This window comes from Anastrepha obliqua, chromosome 4 (assembly GCF_027943255.1).
Source record: "Anastrepha obliqua isolate idAnaObli1 chromosome 4, idAnaObli1_1.0, whole genome shotgun sequence".
Classification (NCBI taxonomy): Eukaryota; Metazoa; Arthropoda; class Insecta; order Diptera; family Tephritidae; genus Anastrepha; species Anastrepha obliqua.
The window spans coordinates 114,837,741-114,857,235 of record NC_072895.1 but is presented as its reverse complement, the minus strand read 5'-3'; the positions used below and the strand labels follow the sequence as shown (position 1 = coordinate 114,857,235).

Below are 19,495 nucleotides of genomic sequence, written 5' to 3'. Positions count from 1 at the left end.
GTAGTATTTGGAAATTATTGCCAATGGCAATGTTAATTATGTAAGTACCGATATGCAAAGCAGATTTGAAGCTGATGCTTTGATGAAAAACAATTTACGATAATTTTCATTTAGCTTTAAATTTGTGTGTGAATTTTTATGTTGTTAAAAATGGTTAGCTTAGGTTAGGTCAAGCAAGACGCAGTTGGATGAACACGAATAGGCCATTAGAGCTTAAAGTTAGTTAGTATTTGGTTGATTGATGTGAGATGCGCCAAGCTTATTTGGGGTGAGGCTATGTTGGGCAATGTAGTGATGACTGATAGTGATGATGAGTTCAAATGCAATTTATTCTTCGTAGATATACCTTTACCGGCATAAGACAGGCATATTATTTATAATCAGACGATAAACAAGTTGGTCCCTAGGAAGCGATTGTGCGATGCTGTGGGAGTGCTTGGGTTAGATCGATTTTTTTTAAGAGGTAAATACTAGTGGGTCCATGAAACGAACCTTTCCGTCAACAAAAAAAATTTAATTTAAATTAATTTAATATTTAATAATCTAAAAAAGTAGTATTTCTTACAGACTATGAAAACCAGATGAATGCTGATCAATTTAAACAAAATTAAACCAAACTTATAATATATTTGTTTCAGTTTAATGGAGAAAATGCTACATTTCTTGCAGTTTACAGAGAACGAATATTAGCGAAACTTATAATCTAGTTAAACAATTAGTTGATTCGTAACATCTTGAAGTAGTAGTAATATTCTTTGTGGAAGAAAAATCTAGGCCAATATGATTCAACTCTTTGAAAGATCTGAAAATCGGGGCGTTTTAAGCAGAAGTCATTCTAACCATCTCACACAAAGTGTTATGATTTCGTAAGCTCCGCTGAGGAATATTAAAATTATTTTTCTTGAGTAACGATGAAAAGTCAATAACTCCACTTATCAAATCGAAAACGAAGGCGAGGGAGAGAATAGTCCTATCTATCTATCTAGAGATTTTAGGTTGATAAGCAAGCACCGAATTTTATAGGTTGGTATTGGATGAGTGAAAAGCACAAAATGCGAAGCGAACCGGACAAAGACTTTATGGACACGTTAAAGTCTATTAATATGGCATGCATAATATGGTCCTCAAATAAGGATAGATAAAAAAGAGGTAAATAGTAACTTAAATGTAGGTGAAATAGTTAAAGTAGCAAACTGATAGACCCCAGTAGCACTAAAGCGCCAATTTGATATCATTATGAGACCTACAAAACGCAGGCATATACAGCCTACTAGAGATGTTGATGCAACGGATAAGATTGATGTGATTTAAGTTAGAGCACCGGCCCAGACTGTCGAAGAAAGGAGCTCCCAGTGACCTTAATCGTCTGGCTGCCAAGCCCGAACGTTAACAGAGAAAGTTTTCAATAGTCTCCTTCTCCTTCTGTAATGAGGACTAAATGGTAAACCAGCTTTTCTGTGTGTGTGCTGATCATCCAATTACAGGTAAACATTTGAGAAATTGAATGGCGTGGAGTCCCAAGACGTTGTGTCCAACGTCTATTGTATTGGGGTCATAGCATTTTCGAAATAGCACACGAAGATATATCGTTCCGTCTGATCTGTGTTTTTTTGAGAAATAAGTTGTGTAGTTCCCCCTTAAAAAAGTCACGGGTTGCCGATGACCCGGTGGGAGACCTTTGAAATCAATTCGGTCGACCCCTTCCTGGCAAGCTTATTAGCAATATCATTTCCTTCTATGTTTCTATGACCTGGAGCTCAGATCAGAGAAATGTTTCATGCACACCCAAGAGATTTGACACCCTCCTTACAAGAGTTGACTGTTTGGATATGCACCATGGCGTCGTCAGAGCCTTGGCCCTCGCCCCCATGCTCCCTAAGCATTTTGCATACGTGTAGGATCACAAAGATTTCTGCCTGAAAAACACTACCAGTATTCGGCACTTTTAAGGAAATAGATAAATTGGCTGATTTAGAGAAAATTCATTCTCTGACTCCCGATTCCATCTTGGAGCCGTTAGTGAAGACAGCCTCGGTCTATTGGAAAAATTGCCCTAGCTCCACCTTCAAACTCCAGCTTGCGCACAAATAGATATGTACGAAGTTCAGAGAAATACGGTGTTTACTATTTAAAAAAGGCTATCATGTCCTTTCAGAGATTTCCTCCAGAGGCCAACCTCCTTTAACCTGATTGCACTTTGAGTAGCGATGGAAATAATACAACTTTAGTGTACATATATGACTAAAAAAGTATCTTAGACGCTAGTACGAACGAGCGAGGGTACATATGAGGTATTCATCACCAGGAGCGAAGTACTTCACGTTCCCGTGAAAAGTACATTCGCCAACCTTTGGACTTTAATTGTCCTGAAGTAAGTTAAAACTGCTAACAGTTTGCAGCGGTATATAGATGAGCAAGCATGATTAGAAACGAGATTTGTATTCGTTGAGGGAGAACTTTCATTGCTTTGCAGTGCCTACCTAAGTCTTAAAAAGAATTATTCTTCACTTCATATCAGGGTCGCCTATGTTGATGACATTTATACTTTATTTCGAGGTTAATTTACTTTACGGCCAATAGTGGTTGAAACAATGGGTACTTTTTTGCAAAAGAAAAAATTCCAAAAACGAATTAAAACATTCGCTTTGTTTATTTGCCATTTATCAGCCTTTCACTTACCGTTTTGGGTCCCTTCTTGTTACATCAGCTCTCAAATAGCTCTTTGATATTGCGGTTTGTAACTTGTTGAAGTTTTAATGCCCGATAAAACTGTTACAAAAAGTAGCATATCGAGCAATTTCTCATGCACACACACACACTCACACCACTTACATATAAAATGCAAACAAGTACACTTAATGCTGCCTTTTGCGCAATATTTGCATATGAAAGTGAAATTTTAGCCTGCAGAGACAGTTGTATTTAGTTTTTTTGTTGGCTGGTTTCGACGTTAAATGATTTTTCTAAGCATTTCTCTAAAGCACGTATTTGCATAGATATTTTTGACCGAATTACTTCAGAAATGTGGTTTATGAAAAATAAAGTGTGGAATAAACTTAATGGCGAGTCAAATGTAAAAAGACAAATGAAAATTAAAAAGAGCAATACAAGGCATTAAATAAAAAAAAAAATTAAAAAAAAAAAAATAAAATTACAAATAAATTTATAGCAATATTTGAAGTAAAAAAATCTGTTAAATATCTTCAGCTAATGAAAAATTTTGAGTATAAAATTGTAATATATCACACAAAATAGTTGCTAAAAAAAGATACATAGACATAAAGTGTAATGCAGTGCTAGAGCGTTTTTTTTTTTGGTATTTCTTCCTGAAGCTATGAGAAGTAGGTTCGCATATTGATTATTAAAATTATGGTTGGAGAGTTCGCGATTTTTCTATCAAAATTTTAACGTTCACTTTTTATTTCATATTCCCTATTTTTTATTTTACACAAAGTGATAAGACCGAGTTGTTTTCTTCGAAAAATGTTAGACAATGAAATTATTATAATGTGTTTTTTTTGTATTGCTTCCTTTCATACTACAACTGCCTTAAGGCAATAAGAAATTATTATTCAGGTGTAGAAAATGAAGATTATTACAAATTTAGGACCATTTCTCTACAATTATTAATTAATCCTACTTAATAAAAAAGTTTTAGTTATTTTGCCGTTATGAACTTCCCTTAGTTACGAGTATAAGAAATCATTTGAAAATTCTAATTTTCATATGCAAATTCCTCTTCCACAAACCGAACCACTTTCCCCATCCATAAAATTATTATACTAATGAACACTTGAAGTCGAAGAAACTAACATGAAAAATGTGAAAAGTAATCAGCGAAAAGATGCAAATTACAACAATTTCACAGCGCCACTCATTGATATTTATTACAGTCGGCTGATTGCGATTTAACTACTCAAACTACTTAACAAGTTTGTGTCTTAAGTCGTTCGTATGCCACCTCAAGAGTGACGACAGTGAAATGCGGAAATGCCGCAGTGAAGGAAATTTTCACATTTTCGTTGTAAATTTCACCAAAACGGTGGGTGGTTTCAAATGCCCTTGAGAATTAAGTATAATTGTACTCCAGTGTCAGAAGCATTTAAAAGTTTTCATAAAGTCTACGCAGTGAGAAATTTGCATACGAAAGTTAGATACGAAATTTAGATATTAGAGTTTTAAAGTATGTTTTTCATCAGCAATTTTGTATGGAAGTTTTTGTTGCAATTTTGTACAATAATATTTTTTTATTTATTATTTTTTTATATCTTTTTAAGTACATTCTTCCTCAACAATTTGCCTAAAAAAGTAAACAAAATGTAAAAAAATGTAAATAATGAAAGCATTTGCATATTTGTATATTTATTATACAGATACATAATTAAAGAGCAACATATTTTTTTCTTTTAGTTTAAATATTATGTGCACGAACAAATTCAGCAAATTCGAAAATTTCGTTATAATTTTTAAAGGCACAATTTTGCTCTATACAGGCACGAATATTGATTGGTTTGGACTTTTTGTGCACTCACTTAACTTTTAGAATATTTGTGGTAGAAGTGGTTTTTATTTTATTACAATTGTTTTTAATTTTTTTAAATATTTTTTCCCCCACTTTTTTTTAATAAATATTTTGTTTAAATAACTTTATTTAAAATTTTTTTCAAAATATATTTAAGTAATTTAAATTTATTCAGCTGGAATGGGAATTTTATTGTGTAGCACCATGGGACAAACACAATTTTTTTGAAAATAGCCCTGATAAAATAATTTTTTTTTATTTAAGTTGTTTATTAATTAATTTTGCTTTAATTTTTTGGAAAGTCATTTTACTATTCAAAGGAACCCATTCGTTCAAAATTGTACAACACGAATTCTAATTATTTTAGGTTTTATTATTATTATTATTTTGGCTTTTTTGTTTTTCTTTTTTGATTTACAGAAATCTAAATATGCCTATGTTTTGTTGAGGAATTTATGAAAAGCACTTTATTTGTTAAAATTTTTTCAATGTCAATTTTTATATTTTGAGCGTTTTGTATAAAAAAAATTAAATTTGTAATAATTTTTAAAAGAGAAAACAATTTTGTTAACATTTTTAAAATAATTTAGCTTAATAAAAAAGTTTTTAAATAAAAAAAAATTGAATTAAAATAACACTGCGTTACAGAAACGAACTTTTTTTCTGTCCTATAAACCAAATATACTTTTTCGGAAAGGGGAGAAAGAATAAAAATACACGTGTATCGGCGATTTTCATGTACACGTCAGAATTTTTTTTTTATGTATAAAATATAGAGCTCGTAGTCCGCCTGTGTGAAAAACTTTGGATCAATTTTTAACCCTTTTCCGTGATCCAATCGCGCTGAATTTTTGTAGGCAGACTCGTGGAAATGTTTTTATTATGTAAAATTAAAAAAAAAAATTTTATCAATTCTCAGATTTTCTTGCATTTTTTTTTTCTAAAAAACAAAATTTTTTTCTAAATTTTCGGCATAACTTGAAGGGACTCCAAATTTTTAAACCACTTATTAACCTTTAATTTATTGTGTCATACAACACACTCTGTGCCGTTTGTCTGTTTGTTCCAGTTCCGGAAGTTCCGATCATCTGACAGTTGCGCTACTCGGAGACCTATACTTTGACAATTGTTTTAAGTTCTGTTGCGCGAAAACGTCTTTCTGTATATTTCATCTTACGAAAAATGCAGTGCCCGACTCGAAATAACTTTTGTTACGTCTGTGGCTTATTCGCACCAAGTAAAAATTTTAAAAATATTACGAAAACAGTGGTTAATTCGTTTAAGAAAATATTCAAGACTGCTTATGTTCCTTACTTGTGGTATACTCCGGAAGTCGTGTGCGACTATTGCTATAGAAATTTATGCAAGTTTACTGATGGAAGGTCAACAATAAAGTACTCTGAACCAACAATTTGGCTACCACGTACGGAGCACTGCAGTGAACTGTGCTACTTTTGCGTAACTTGAAAGAAAAACTAAATTCTTTTTAAAGGTCATTTGATTTCTTATAAATACTCTATTAATTTTGAGTTATTTATAATAGTAAAAATGTTGTAAGCTTTAGAGTATAGGCATTTTGTTGCCAAAAATTGTGGAATTTTTTTACTGTTTTTTTTCAGACGTAATTTAATTGGTTATAAATATTCTATTTATTAATTTTTTGTCTTTATTATGATTACAAAACATTTTTTATTTATAATTAAAATTATTATACTGTACAAAATTAGGGCGTTTTTCTTTATTTTAGATACAATTTTTTGGCAATTTTTTTTTTATTTGCTTCATTTCAGATTTGCTTTACTAATACTTAAATAAATAAAATATTTTCAAACCTGCCATATAAATAAAAGGGCCTAATAAAGAATCGACGTAAAAATAATAGCCATTGAAATTTCTGCTAATGAGAGAATTTCTGCAATTGGCATTTTTCTGAGTGTAAAATCATATCCAAATTTGTATGAAAATATACACAAAATTTGTTTAATCGAAAAAGTGATACACAAAGTGCACAAGTTCACCTTTATTTATTCACATTTTTTTGTTTTCATTGTAGCATTTCCTTCATAATAATTACTCCTTTTCACCTTCATTTTTGGCCCTACCTTTTACATTGCTTTTACTTTCCGTTGCCTTTATTGCTGAACCCACCCACGCATAGCACGCCTTTCTACAACGCTTGCCATGTACTGGGAACCACCAACAATAAAAACTTTACCACTTTCTTGCTGGCGGGTAATAACTTTTCCGCATTCGAGTTGACGGCAGACAGGCGACCCCTCTAACTGCCACATTTATAAAATGTTACTTTTACCAGAGTGAGAAAAACGAAATTGGAAAGAAATGCTGAATAATTAATTGCTGCTAGGGCGTAAACAATTAAAAGGCAACAGCTGGTGTATGAAAATGGCAAAAAAAATTAATAAAAAAAATTCGAAAATGTATGCAATGGTCGAAAAGTTATAGAAAAATGAAGACAAAAAAATGTCTCGGCAAAATATTAGGGAAATATATACATACATACACGCTTCTTAGTGTATTAGAGTAAAAACATTTTCGTAGCAGCAAAGCGAATTTAACTAAATTTTGAGTGTACATTTTTTTCTTTTTAAATCAGAAAATTCGCGTCGCACTATACAGATATTTTATTCCTCAACTCAAATAGCAAATCCACTGTAATTTTCAATAGGCTTATGAAGCACTTTAAATTCCTTTAAAAAACCAAATTGATGAGTAAATGAAAAACTGATTATGCAGCATTACTATGTAAGAACTGTAGTTTGCATTCATATGAAATTTTTCTTGCATAACAAAAAACAAGATGATATTTGTCCACGGTGCAAAAATGTTAATAAATAAATAAATAAAAAAGAAATAGTATTGCATTCTACATCAGAAGTGAAAGAAATATACGTATCAATCCATAAAAAATATATGTATCATACCCATGCACCATTAAGCTCATTTAATTAAAATTAAAAAGAAATGTTTGCAAATAAACCATATAAATACTAAGTATTTTCATAACACCTCGCTTATGAGAGCATATCAAAACGATTAAATTACCAAAGTGCCAAAAAAATAAACAAGGAAGCACTGGTGGCACCCACACCTGCTTCTATTGTAGCATTTACTGCCTTTAGTTTAACAAAACCAAAAATATTAAGGTGCAGTTAAAGCTGTGCTTCAATTGAAATAAAATAAATACATAAAAAAATACAAATAAAAAAACATATAAATTTGAAATAACATTATGTATATTTAGCAATTATTTTTCCTGTTTCTCGACGCTTAATTTGATTTACTATTTTCCAAGAGTACTTGTGGTAAAACAGGCAATTACATAAAATCGTAGCAGCAGAAGCGAAAGACTTAAGTAACGAACTTTTTCTCTGCTCTTATTATTTGGCTTAATGTTAATGCGATTGCCGGTTGTAATGAGGCAAAATCGAAAATTAAAAGTAACGAATTGCAAGAAAAAAAAACGAAAGGAAAACGAAAAAAAAACATTGAAATAAAACAGCGCACGCTAAGGGTTCACTTGCAATAAACTAAATATATTTATGTTTGTATACATAATTTGAGTGTTTGTTTGTGCGCAACAGTTTTTTAAGATCGATTTCGCGATCGCTTTTCGTCGAACATTTCAAACGGCGGCGATTTGCATTATGCACGCCAATTTCAAATGCGCATTTGAAATTAGAGCAATAAAACCAAAAATGAAAAAACTATAACAAAACAAAAATTTCAGCAATAGAGTTCAAGTAGCCTAGACTTTTACTGGCAACAAATGTTGCAGGCACATTGAATGTTGCAACTGCCGGGCGAAAAACATTGAGTGCCGCAGAGTGAGGAAGCAAGTGAGTTGAAGTGAATTCAAGTGAGTTGCGGTGTAAAGAGCGTGAGGGCAAAATGAGGGTTTAGCGTTTGGGCCAGGATAGAGTTAGCGAAGTTACAGGGAGTGAGCAAGCAAGAGAGAAGGCGGTTTAGCTTGAGCAGTCGGAGTTACAAGCTCTTGCTCACAGTGGGACTAAATGAAAATTTGTTACAGCCACTGCTACATATTACTCGTCACAACATGCAGCTGAGGAAACGTTAGCCAGCGCTGTGAACTTAGCAAATGTTTTCAAATTTTTTGATTTGTTTTTCGTTTACAGCTCTTGATTTTTAGCATTCGGTGGGCATTATGCAACTGTAGCAAACAAGAAGAAAAACTGCCAATAATAATAAAAAAATTAATAAAAGCGCAAATGTGTACAGCAAGGAAAACAACGAGCAGGCAAGCAAGTAAAAAAATACCAAAAAAAAGGAATTGGAGCTTATATTTGAGTTGTAATTGAAGCTGAACCGCGCAAGTAGGCAAGAAATAAAATTCGCAACGATAGTCGTTACTATTTTTATGGTTGCTTTAGTTTTGAAAAGATAGTGGGAAAGGGGAGGGGAGGGGTGTGATTCCAGCTTTCGTGAAACAGCGAAGTAAATGTTTACAAAGTGCAATCGCACAGCTGGCGCTTGGATTTAAGGGTTGCCTTTAAAATAAATACATTTCGGTGGGTGATATACAGATTTAATTAAGTTAGAGGAATTTTGAATACAATGTTTTTCTTTGAATAGCTAGCTTTTTTAACCATTTTTTTTTAATTAAGAATATTTTTTTCTTAATACATATTTAAACATTTAAAAAATTTTAGAAATAAAAAAATATTCTGAACTAAAAATAATTAATTAAAAAAAGTTTAAATATTCTTAATTAAAAAAATTTTAACCATTTTTATTTAATTAAGAATATTATTTTTAGTTAAGAATATTTTTTTAAATACTAAAATTTTTTAAATATTTAAATATTAAGAAAAATATTCCTAATTAAAAAAAAAATGGTTAAAAAGATTAGCTTTTCTTAATACAAATTTTTGTAAATAAAAATCTGAAAAGCTCAAAAATATTTTGTTCAATTTAATATTTTCTTAAAACAAATTTTTGTAAATCGAATTCATTTCTTAAATTGTTGATGGTAACTATGCTTTTTGAACAAAACTTTTTTTCAAATCTGATCTAATTCAAAAGTATTTCTTTTCAATATTAATTTTTTTTATAAAAAATGATTAAGTTAGGTTAATTTTGGAAGTTTTTTATGCTTGTTAAGGCATTTGGCTTTTTCACCACCGTTTTTATATATTTCAAAAATATTTTTTTTAATCATAACTGTTTTTTTTAAATTAAATTGTTTGAGAGATCATTTGTGAAGTTGCAGCTTTATATCAAATCTGATACCATAAAAAAATGTTTATTTTTTAGAAAATATTTATGCTAACTAAAGCCTTTGGCTTTTTTAACAGGTTTTTTTATATCAGAACTGGTATATTTCAAAACAAAAAATTTTTTAATTGTAATATTTTTCCAAATTTTATTTTTTTCAAAATGCATTTTTGAAGTACAGATTTTTTTAAATCTGATATAATTCAAAAATATTTCTTTTGAATATTAATTTTTTTAATAAAAATTTGTCTAAATGAGTAAAATATTGGAAGTTTTTGATGCCAGCTATAAGGCCTTTGGCTGTTTTAGCAGCATTTTTATATTAAATTTGGTATACTTAAAAACAAAAAATTTTTTTGATTATAACTTTTTTTTTAATTTTTTCACAGTTAACTCTTGAAGTTACAGCTTTTTTTAAATCTGATATAATTAAAAAATATTTCTTTTGAATAATAAGTTCCTTTTTATAAAAATTTGCAGGCCTTCGGCTTTTTAATAACTTCTTTTTTTTAAATCTGGTATTATCGTATTTCAAAAATATTGGGTCGCAGTCTCGGAAATAGCAAACTTTTCTTTGCTAAAAAGTTGAGAAACTTAAAGAATTAAAAAAATCTTTAAGGTTACCTATTTTTAATCAGGTGGGAACATAGCACTCAACCTGACACAAACCTCATAAAAAACCCTAACACATAAAAGTGTAAAAGGTATTTCAAAAATAACTTTTATAAACAGTTTTACAAAAATGTACAGTAAAATATTTTTTGAATAAGAACTCCACACACCATCCGGTAATCTTATACAAATTTTGGAATTTTTTTCATTTTTTTGTAAAGCATCATGGAAATCCTATTCAAGATACAATAAAAAACCACTTACTACCATTTCGATTCGGAGCGGAAGTACACAAACGGCTTTATAGCTTAATAAATTCACACCCTGAGGATACACTTGCATGCATAAATACTTGCAAAAATCAATATGTAAACAAATTGTGTATACCTACTCGTGAGCGGCTCAAAAGTGAAATGCAGTAAAAATATTTAAGACGAAAGTACGAATTTGAATCAAAATATACAAATACTTATAATAAATTGAAAGTGAAGTGAAAAAGTCTACAGCAGAAGCCAAAAAGGTAAAATAAAATAAATCAAACAAATTATTAAAATTCGAATGCTTGCAAACATCAACAAATCGCCTAATTTAAAATTGCAAAAAGGTATGCCAAACCTCAATAAGCAAATGACCATAAAAATGAAAGTGTTAAAGCGACCACACGCAATTATACATAAATTTTTGACAATAAAAATAGAAAGGTATCCCAGCCTGGCTTCAGAGTAGCACACTCTTGGGCGTACGAGTTTATTCGTGATAATAATTATAATAATTATAATGCAGGCATCCCAATAGTCACACCAGCGAGTATGGCACACGTGCCCAAAAGCGGGGAAAGCATAAATATTAAGTAGTAGAAACTAAATTAATTCGAGCAGAAGTGCCATTTTGGGGAGATAAGTGCTGAACACGCATTTTATTGCGGCACATAACGCAAATTTGAAGTAAATGGGGATGGGAGCTACAAAGAAACTAAACCAATATTCTCATCCAGCACAAAAAAAATCGTTTTTGCCATTTAATTTCAGAAGTAGCGTTCCAATTTCTTTGAAAGTTTCATTTATATTTTAAAAATGAATATTACCAAATAAAAGTAGGCAGCTGAATTGCTTAAAATCACGTTGAGTGGCGATTTAATTCAAAGTATGTAAGAATTTTTGAATCATATTACAGTAGTAAAGAAGCTAAATAGCTCACAAAGAAGCTCAATGAGGATTAGGAACAAAAATTAGGCAGCTGAATAACTTACAAGCAAGCCGAATTCTGAATAAATTTACTTGTTGCAAAAAATATAAAAAACCAAGTAAAAATAGGCCGCTGAATTCAAGTACAAGTTGCTGAATAGTGCTGAATTAATTGAAATAAAAAAATATGATTTAGAGGACAATTTCTAGACACATTTTTCTTCTAAAATTCTTTTTTTCCTCAAATTGTATTGCTATTATTTCACTTACCTCATCGTACACCTCTTCCATATCCAAGCCATGCGTCGCATTCGCCTCGTCACGCACTGTCCACATGCGCAACGTGTGCGGTGAACCACCTTTGAACAGACTATCTGTATGTTTCAGTGTTAAATTCAAATTCTCACCAAAAGCATTAAACGAGACTTTGTGCTCTTTCAGCTCGCGTAAATCGCTTGGAAATTTGCCACGCGTCGCTTGCTCTAAGCTATTCACACCGCCAGCGCCTGGCGCATTAGCTGCCGCCTTCAGTTCGCTATAGTAAGGATTTTTACTCAAGTCCTTTTTCACATGATGTGGCTCTTTGAGGGTCGCTCGAGCATCCGTGTCCAGCGCCACACTGTTTATGCTGCGTCGTCGACGGCGACGATAATGCTCGGGCAGTGACGCCGTCGCCACGCCATCGTCGAAGCTGTGATGTAGCAGCTGCACGACTTCATAGTGCGGCACAGCGTTCACACTGTCGACATGGAATACCGACTGCAGCTGTGTGGGCGACATTTGTTTGTGATACTGCAAAGAGATGAAATGAATGCAAAGAGAAAAAGATTAGTTGAGGTTGATGTAATTTTTTCAATTGAATTTTTGTTTTAATTTTTGTGTTTAAATTTATATAAATAGATTAATTAAGAATATGAAATATATTGATCGCTTCTGTTGGAAAGCCTTTTAATCGGATTGGTTAAATTTTTGATGCACTGATTGTATAAAAACAATTAAAAAAAAAATGAAATCAGACCGCAGATTTTCTTTCGTAATTAAAACAGAACTAAATTTTATTTTTTTTATATTTCACCAGATCTATGAAAAATTTTGAGAAAAAATTGATATATTCGGAAATAAGGAAGAAATAAAATAATAAAAACAAATTAAATTTAAATAATTAAAAAAAATAAAGATTGGTCAAAATGTCCTAAAAACTTCATTCGAAATTTGAAATTATGAAAAAATCAAATAATTAATGTTTATTGGTAATAATTTAGAGTGAAAGCTCTTGTAACTGTAACCTTAGTTACAACTTCGCTGTAAAAACTATGTACATATACAGATCTTAGAGAAATTTGGAGAAAAAATTTTATGTGTTCGGAGATTACTAAGAAATAAAATAATAAAAGAAATTAAGTTAAAAAAAAAATAAAAATTGGTAAAAATGGATTAAAATTTCATTCGAAATTTGAGCGTCCATATTAAACAAATAATTTAAAAAATATTTTTATATGTATACCAAGAATTAAAACAAAACTAGCGAACTTTTTTCATAATCGTTTGAAAATTTAGAACAACTCAATTTAAAATATTTTTTAACCAAAAAAAAAAACTCTTTTCATAATCGCTTGAAAATTTAGAACAACTAAATTTAAAATATTTTTTAATTCAATAAAACTCGTTAGACAACCAAGAACTAATGTAAAACCAAAAAAAATTAATTTTTCGAAATAATATTAAATTTCAGGTACGGTGTTAACAAATATAAAAATATCACACAGGCATATAAAGTTGTTCAAATAGTTTTCAAAAACTACGTGTATGCAACTACAAATAAATAAAATAAAAAAAAATAATATAATTACCCTTTTAAATATGTTAAAAATTCTTTTAAAGTTTGTTCAGAACTTCAAAAAATTAAAAATTTAAAAGTAATAGTTTTTGATGTTATATATATTATATAACAATTTAAGTACAATATTTCTCATTCAGAAATGGTAAATAAAAAATATTTATGAAATAAAACGCTAAAACATTGTTAATTAGTTAATTAAATTTAATTTAAAAAAATCTGTTACTTTAATATTAACAAAAGTATACAATTTTTTTGCAACAACGTGCAAAAAGGCAGCTCAGAATAATGAAAATGCTTCAGAAATTTCGATTTTGAGTAGCTTTTTATTTGATACAAAATGTATACCAAATTATTTTTGTAATTTACGAAATGTAAATACTAATTTAAAATATCAACCAACTTATTAGTAATTTATTTATTTATTTCACTATTGTTTTTGGTCTTTTTCCAGTTTTTTTTCGAGATAAGCCCAAAGTACGTTCACATGCAAGCGTAAAAAATTCAACAAATAAGAATAAAAGAAGGCATTAAATTCCAAAGAAAAATGTGTAAAGCAAGAACGAAATACTGTATATACCTACTCATAATAAATAAGTATAAAGCAGATTAAAATGCAGAAAACAAACCATTCATATCTGCCACTAAATATTTGTATGCTAATTTTATTCGACTGCATTTGATTGACTGCTCGTAGTAAATTGACTGACAAACCTTGAGAGCTGCTGATAGTGGGCACACTAAAGCACTGCACCGCCGACTTCATTGCCGGCTTGAGCAGTAACTTGAGCTGCCACCTTGATTGCCTTTAATATTCTATTACCTCCAACCATTCTGTGTATCATCTACACTACCTCTAGCACCTCTACCGCGTCACCTGTTACACCTCTGCCACCTTCACTTACTCCACCCTCTTAAGTACGACTACCAGCCGAATACTTCTAAGCAAGAGCGCTACCAGCTCTACCGATAGTCACTTCCACGCCACTATTATTTCAAATATTTAAAGTAATTTGTTCAAGTTCCTACTGATGCTATGACATTGTGTGAATCAGGTCAGGGGTAATCGTTTTAATTGCGTACTAATAGACTGCACACTGGCCGACGCATTAATGTTTATTTGAACTTCTGGTTAATCACTTTACATTTGTGCATATGTATGTATGTATGTATGTATATGAATTGCGATAAATTAGGCTAATAGCTACTTACAAGCACAAAAAATCTATTAAAGAAAGAGAAACAAACATACAATAAAGCGATAACAAATGGCTTCTTGCTGTGCATGCATTAAGGACAGAGGTTTAAATTGTTGAAGTCGTTCGTTAATCGGAGCAGTGACCCAGAGACGCAGTGAGTGGGAGCGTTCATTGCCTATTGAGGTATTGTGTAAGTTGTTATAGCTCACTTTTGTGTTCTTATAACACTCGAGTAATTTTTTTGATATAATACAATCGTTGGTAGAAAATCGGTTTTTTGTATTTTAATTACTACTAGATATTTTATTGAAAAAAGGAAATGTGGGAAAATATTTTGTTAAACAAAATTCCATAAAAAATAATACCTAATGAATCCAAAAAACTAAAAAGCACAAAATTCAAATCACCTGCATAACTGAAATCCAACTAATAAACTCTTAACCAGGCTAAACGCTATATCTTCAACTCAGCGATCTGTATCAGTAAAATCAGCATAATTAGTAGAAAACTAGAGCAAAATGTTAAAGCTAAATACAAATTAATGCTAAGACCAGAAAAAAGGGAAAACAAAGTCATTATATGTTTATATTTACAGTCTCTCTAATAGAAACGTGACCGGCAAAATTCAAGCTTAGTTCGGATATAAGAAAATGTAAATGCTGCTTTTTCGCCTTGCGCATTGTGCAATTTCTTAGTTTTGTGAGAAATTTAAAAAGCGTAATTTATTTTTTTTAAATGAGTTTCGCGTATGGATTTGAAGCAGTGTTTCTATGCATACGAAAGTCCAAAAATGACACCTGGATCTGCAGCAAAATATTTGAAGAAGTCGAAGACGTTCATATATAAATTGGTGCAGCGAAGTTAGAAACACTGGCGACTTTCCCGGATGAGGCCCAAAAGAAAGGACCTCTCCAAAGCAAGATTAGAAGACCATCGATTTGTTTGTGGCAAAGTCAAGCTTATCGCTGTGTGAAGCAGGAACAGTTTTAAGGAAAATACACAATTAGAGGACGTTTACATGTGGAGGAACTCAAATTCCGGAGCACATTGAAAAAACTGCTGCTTTCATTATCTCCCATCGAAAAAGGAACTTGCATGTGCTAAGGCAAATTCAGAACAAAATTGAACAAATGTAATATTCACGGATAAGTCTTCCTTTTGGGCAAATAGTTCCATGTGTCGGTCCTGGTGCACTGCTGATAGTCGACAACTTCAGCGACCTGTTAAACACCCAGTTAAGGTTCATATTTGGGGCTGCTTCTGAGAAAAACGATTTTACCGTTTATTTGTGTTCACCTAACAAAGACCTTATGACAAGAGTATTATAAGTGACTTCTTAAAAGTAGCGAAGAAAAATCAAAGTTTAAGGGGGAAGCCTGGTCTAAAAATTAATTTAGCCCTGCAAAGTTTTTTCTATCTTTTAATGAACATTTAGAAAGTATAAAAAATGTTTGTACTGGTTAAAATAAGTTGAAAAAAAATGTTTAACATAGAAATTAGTAGAGCGCTGCAACGCTGGAGTTTCCAACTGGCGTACAAGAAACAGCTGGTAATTATTATCTAAAGCAAAAAGTTCAAATGGATTTCTAATTATCATGATTTTTTATTCTAGATAAACTAAGAAAACTGAGAGAAATTCCAAAATTTCAATTTTTTGGAGGTTTTAAAGAAAAAAATACCTTTCTATAAAAAAAAATTCACTTCACCTTTGTATAAAAATCTTGAAAATTTTTTTTTTATCTATTTTGTTAGTTCAAATAGAAGAGAATTTAATACTGAAGGGAACAAGCTATGATTCATTTCAAAAGGTTCATTCGTTTTTTTTTCATTCATGTACGCCAATTCAAAGAAATCATAAAAATGAAAAGTCGAGAAAAGCAGATATAGTTTGTACTATAGCTGTCCGGTTACAGCGTAACTACCTAACGTTCGCCTACCTTTGGCTTTGTATCTACGGAAATATTGAGAATTAGGCTCCGTAACTTTGTGTGAATATTCTGAAATATATTAGGAATCGCTTAAAACGAAAAAAAAAAAGATTTTTTTGACCTTATAAACCAGGCTCCCCCCTTAAGGAAGAAAGGAAATGAGTGCCCTTCTAAGAGAAGCACTACCTCCGCAACTTGCATAGAAATCAGCACAAAATATGACTGGAAGATATTCTCAATAAATTTTAGTATTTGACCTGTTTTATTGAGTTCCATTTTAAGCTCTGGTAAAATGTGTTCACCAAGTGATTGTTCCGCTTATGCAGCAATGCTAGTCACGTTGGCAGTACATGTTTGGTGATCTCATCGGTCTTCAGAGCCTCCATTGGCCAAGTTTTTTAAAAAAGGCAACAATTTCTAAACGAGAAGCGAACTAAAGTATAAACACAAATTTCTCTGACGATCATTAATTAAATTAAAGTAAAAAGACAAAAAAACTACAAAAATTTGTTTCAACAGAAAATAAAACAAAAAACACAAACACATCTTTATTTTAACAACATAATGCAGTTAAAAAGTATGTTTCATAAGAAATCATACAGTTTGATCCACAATATTGCTTACACAGGGTGAAAATGTAATAAAAAACAATTCATACTTATAGTTTTTGAATTTAATTTGTAAAAAAGGGATCTTGCATTAGAAACCCTACACAGTGACACGCAATTTCATTTATTTAAAATGAAAAGTACGGCGCACACACATTTTTAATTTTATTTATTTTTATTGTTATTAGGTCTTTCAGTTCTCTCATAAATTAAAAGATATATAAAAATTTATTTCAACAAAAAAAAAAAAAATAAAAAAAAAAAATAAAAGGAATGCTTCCTAAGAAATCATACACCTGACCTACAAAATTACTTACTCAGTTTTAAAATGTTATAAAAAATAAAAATATTTAATTAATTAATTTAATAAATAAATAATTAAATAATTTTATTTAAAACTAAATTAAATTAAAATAAAATAAAATTAAATTAGTTAAAATTAAATTAAATTCAATTAATTAATATTTAGTTTTTTAACATTTGAAATCATTTAATTTGAAAAATTAAGAAAAAAATTAATATTTAATTCTAAACAATTTTATTTATTTTTATTAATACTAGGTCTTTAAATTTTCTCATACACGTTTCTTTAATTTTTCCGTTTTTCTCAGTTGGAAAGAAATTATGAAAACGTAATATATAAGGTACATAAATTCATAATTCTATCTTTTTATTTCTACAAAAAAAAATTATAATATTTATTTGAAGAATATAGTTTAAAAACTTTGGGGAAGAAATGCCATGTGCTAAATTAATTTTGCTTTTTTGTTATTAACTAGTATTTACAGTTTACATTCTCCTAACAGACACCTCTCATAAAGGGACACTTCGCATAAGCGGACACTTATATAGTATATAGAAAAAATCCTTAATAATTTTCTTAAATTTTTTCTCTTGAGCGGGCAACCCTCCCATTACATATAATTTGGGTTTTTTATACTTTTCTTACAAGCGAACACCTTTTATAAGCGGACAAATTTTTCAGTCCCTTAGGTGTCCGTTTAAGAGAGAGTACATAATTATGGGGCACTCACAGCTAAATACGTTTGTGTATGACTATTATTTGATCTAACCCGTGTTCGAAACCTATTGCGGGCACGAAACACCAACATGATATAAAACCTACACATCTTCCTCAATACTCCAGGGCGTATGAGCAACTGCTATCTCCTTAACAAATGGGCGCTACTGTACGTCAATAACATACATATATGCAACGCAGCAATAATTTTTTCTTGTTTTTGCGTTTGACGTATATACATGAATCTGCCGCATTTAAAAAACGTATTTTACATTTTCATAAAAACATACAAACGAGTATAACAAAATGTAACAGCAAAAGCCGTTGAATGACCGTTACAACGGCAATAAAGAAAACACACCTACTATATATTTTAAAAGAACAACAAAAAAATGGATAACAAAACACAAAAAAAATTTACAAAAACGAACTAAAATCAAAAAATATTCTACAACAAATTATCGCTGAAGAAGCTGCGCTGCACTAAACCATTTGGGACAAAAAAAGACGGCAGAGAGGCATTTTAAAACGGTTAAAAAAAGTCAACCGAAAAAACTAAAGCATAAAAACAAGAAACCAAAAAAAAAAAAAAAAAAAACAGTGAACTGCAAACGAACTGTTCGTACAACAATAAAATGCAATGCAAAACTTTAAAGCGCTACAAGCGGCCACAGGCAAAGCAGAGACGCGCCTTAACTCTACTCGCAAGCACACTCCTATATACATACAGTATATACACGTATATAGGTGTATATGTATTGTATGATATGCATGTATGTGTGCATGTAAAAGCCGTGCGAATGTGACTAGCAGTGCTACAGTTCAGCTTGTCTTGGCTTGGCCAAATGTGGTTTGCCTTGTCGCTGCAGGGTTTTTTGGTCTTCGCTATGTCGCCGATGCCCCGGCGTCATTGTTGTCATATGCACTGTTGCTGTTGTTCTTTTTATTGTTGCTTGATAACATAGTGTTTGCAGTTATTTTTGTTTTCAATTGATTTTACTTCTACTTTTATTTTGATTGTGATTTACTTTTATTTTTTTATACAATTTTTTGTTTTTGTTTTGCAGTCTCTGCGCGCCGCTTTAAGTGAGCTCAGTTACATTTAAGTAAATCACGCACGCTGTGTGCTACAGTTTGAGTATGCGCAATTCAGTTCAGCTTTAGTTTAGTTCAGCGCTGAAACAGGCTTTGTTTTACATCAAATTTTATTTAGCGATTTTACTTGTATAGCTTCAATAGCAGTTGGGTGTGCTGTCTTGGGCTTAGCTGATCAGTCAGCCAATCTGGTAAGTATTTAAATTTAATTTAATTTATTTTTTACTTATATTATA

At 30.9% G+C, this 19,495-nt stretch overlaps 1 protein-coding gene across 6 annotated transcripts in view; it reads right to left on the bottom strand.

Moving 5' to 3' along the window:
- LOC129243634 (A disintegrin and metalloproteinase with thrombospondin motifs like) overlaps window positions 1-19,495 on the bottom strand; it is a 236,910-nt gene that overhangs the window by 134,131 nt on the left and 83,284 nt on the right. For all 6 annotated transcript variants that reach the window (XM_054880807.1, XM_054880809.1, XM_054880806.1 and 3 more), the window contains exon 4: window positions 11,842-12,363. In XM_054880807.1, the coding sequence (XP_054736782.1) occupies window positions 11,842-12,363 (522 nt within the window). The remainder of the gene's footprint in view (window positions 1-11,841; window positions 12,364-19,495) is intronic.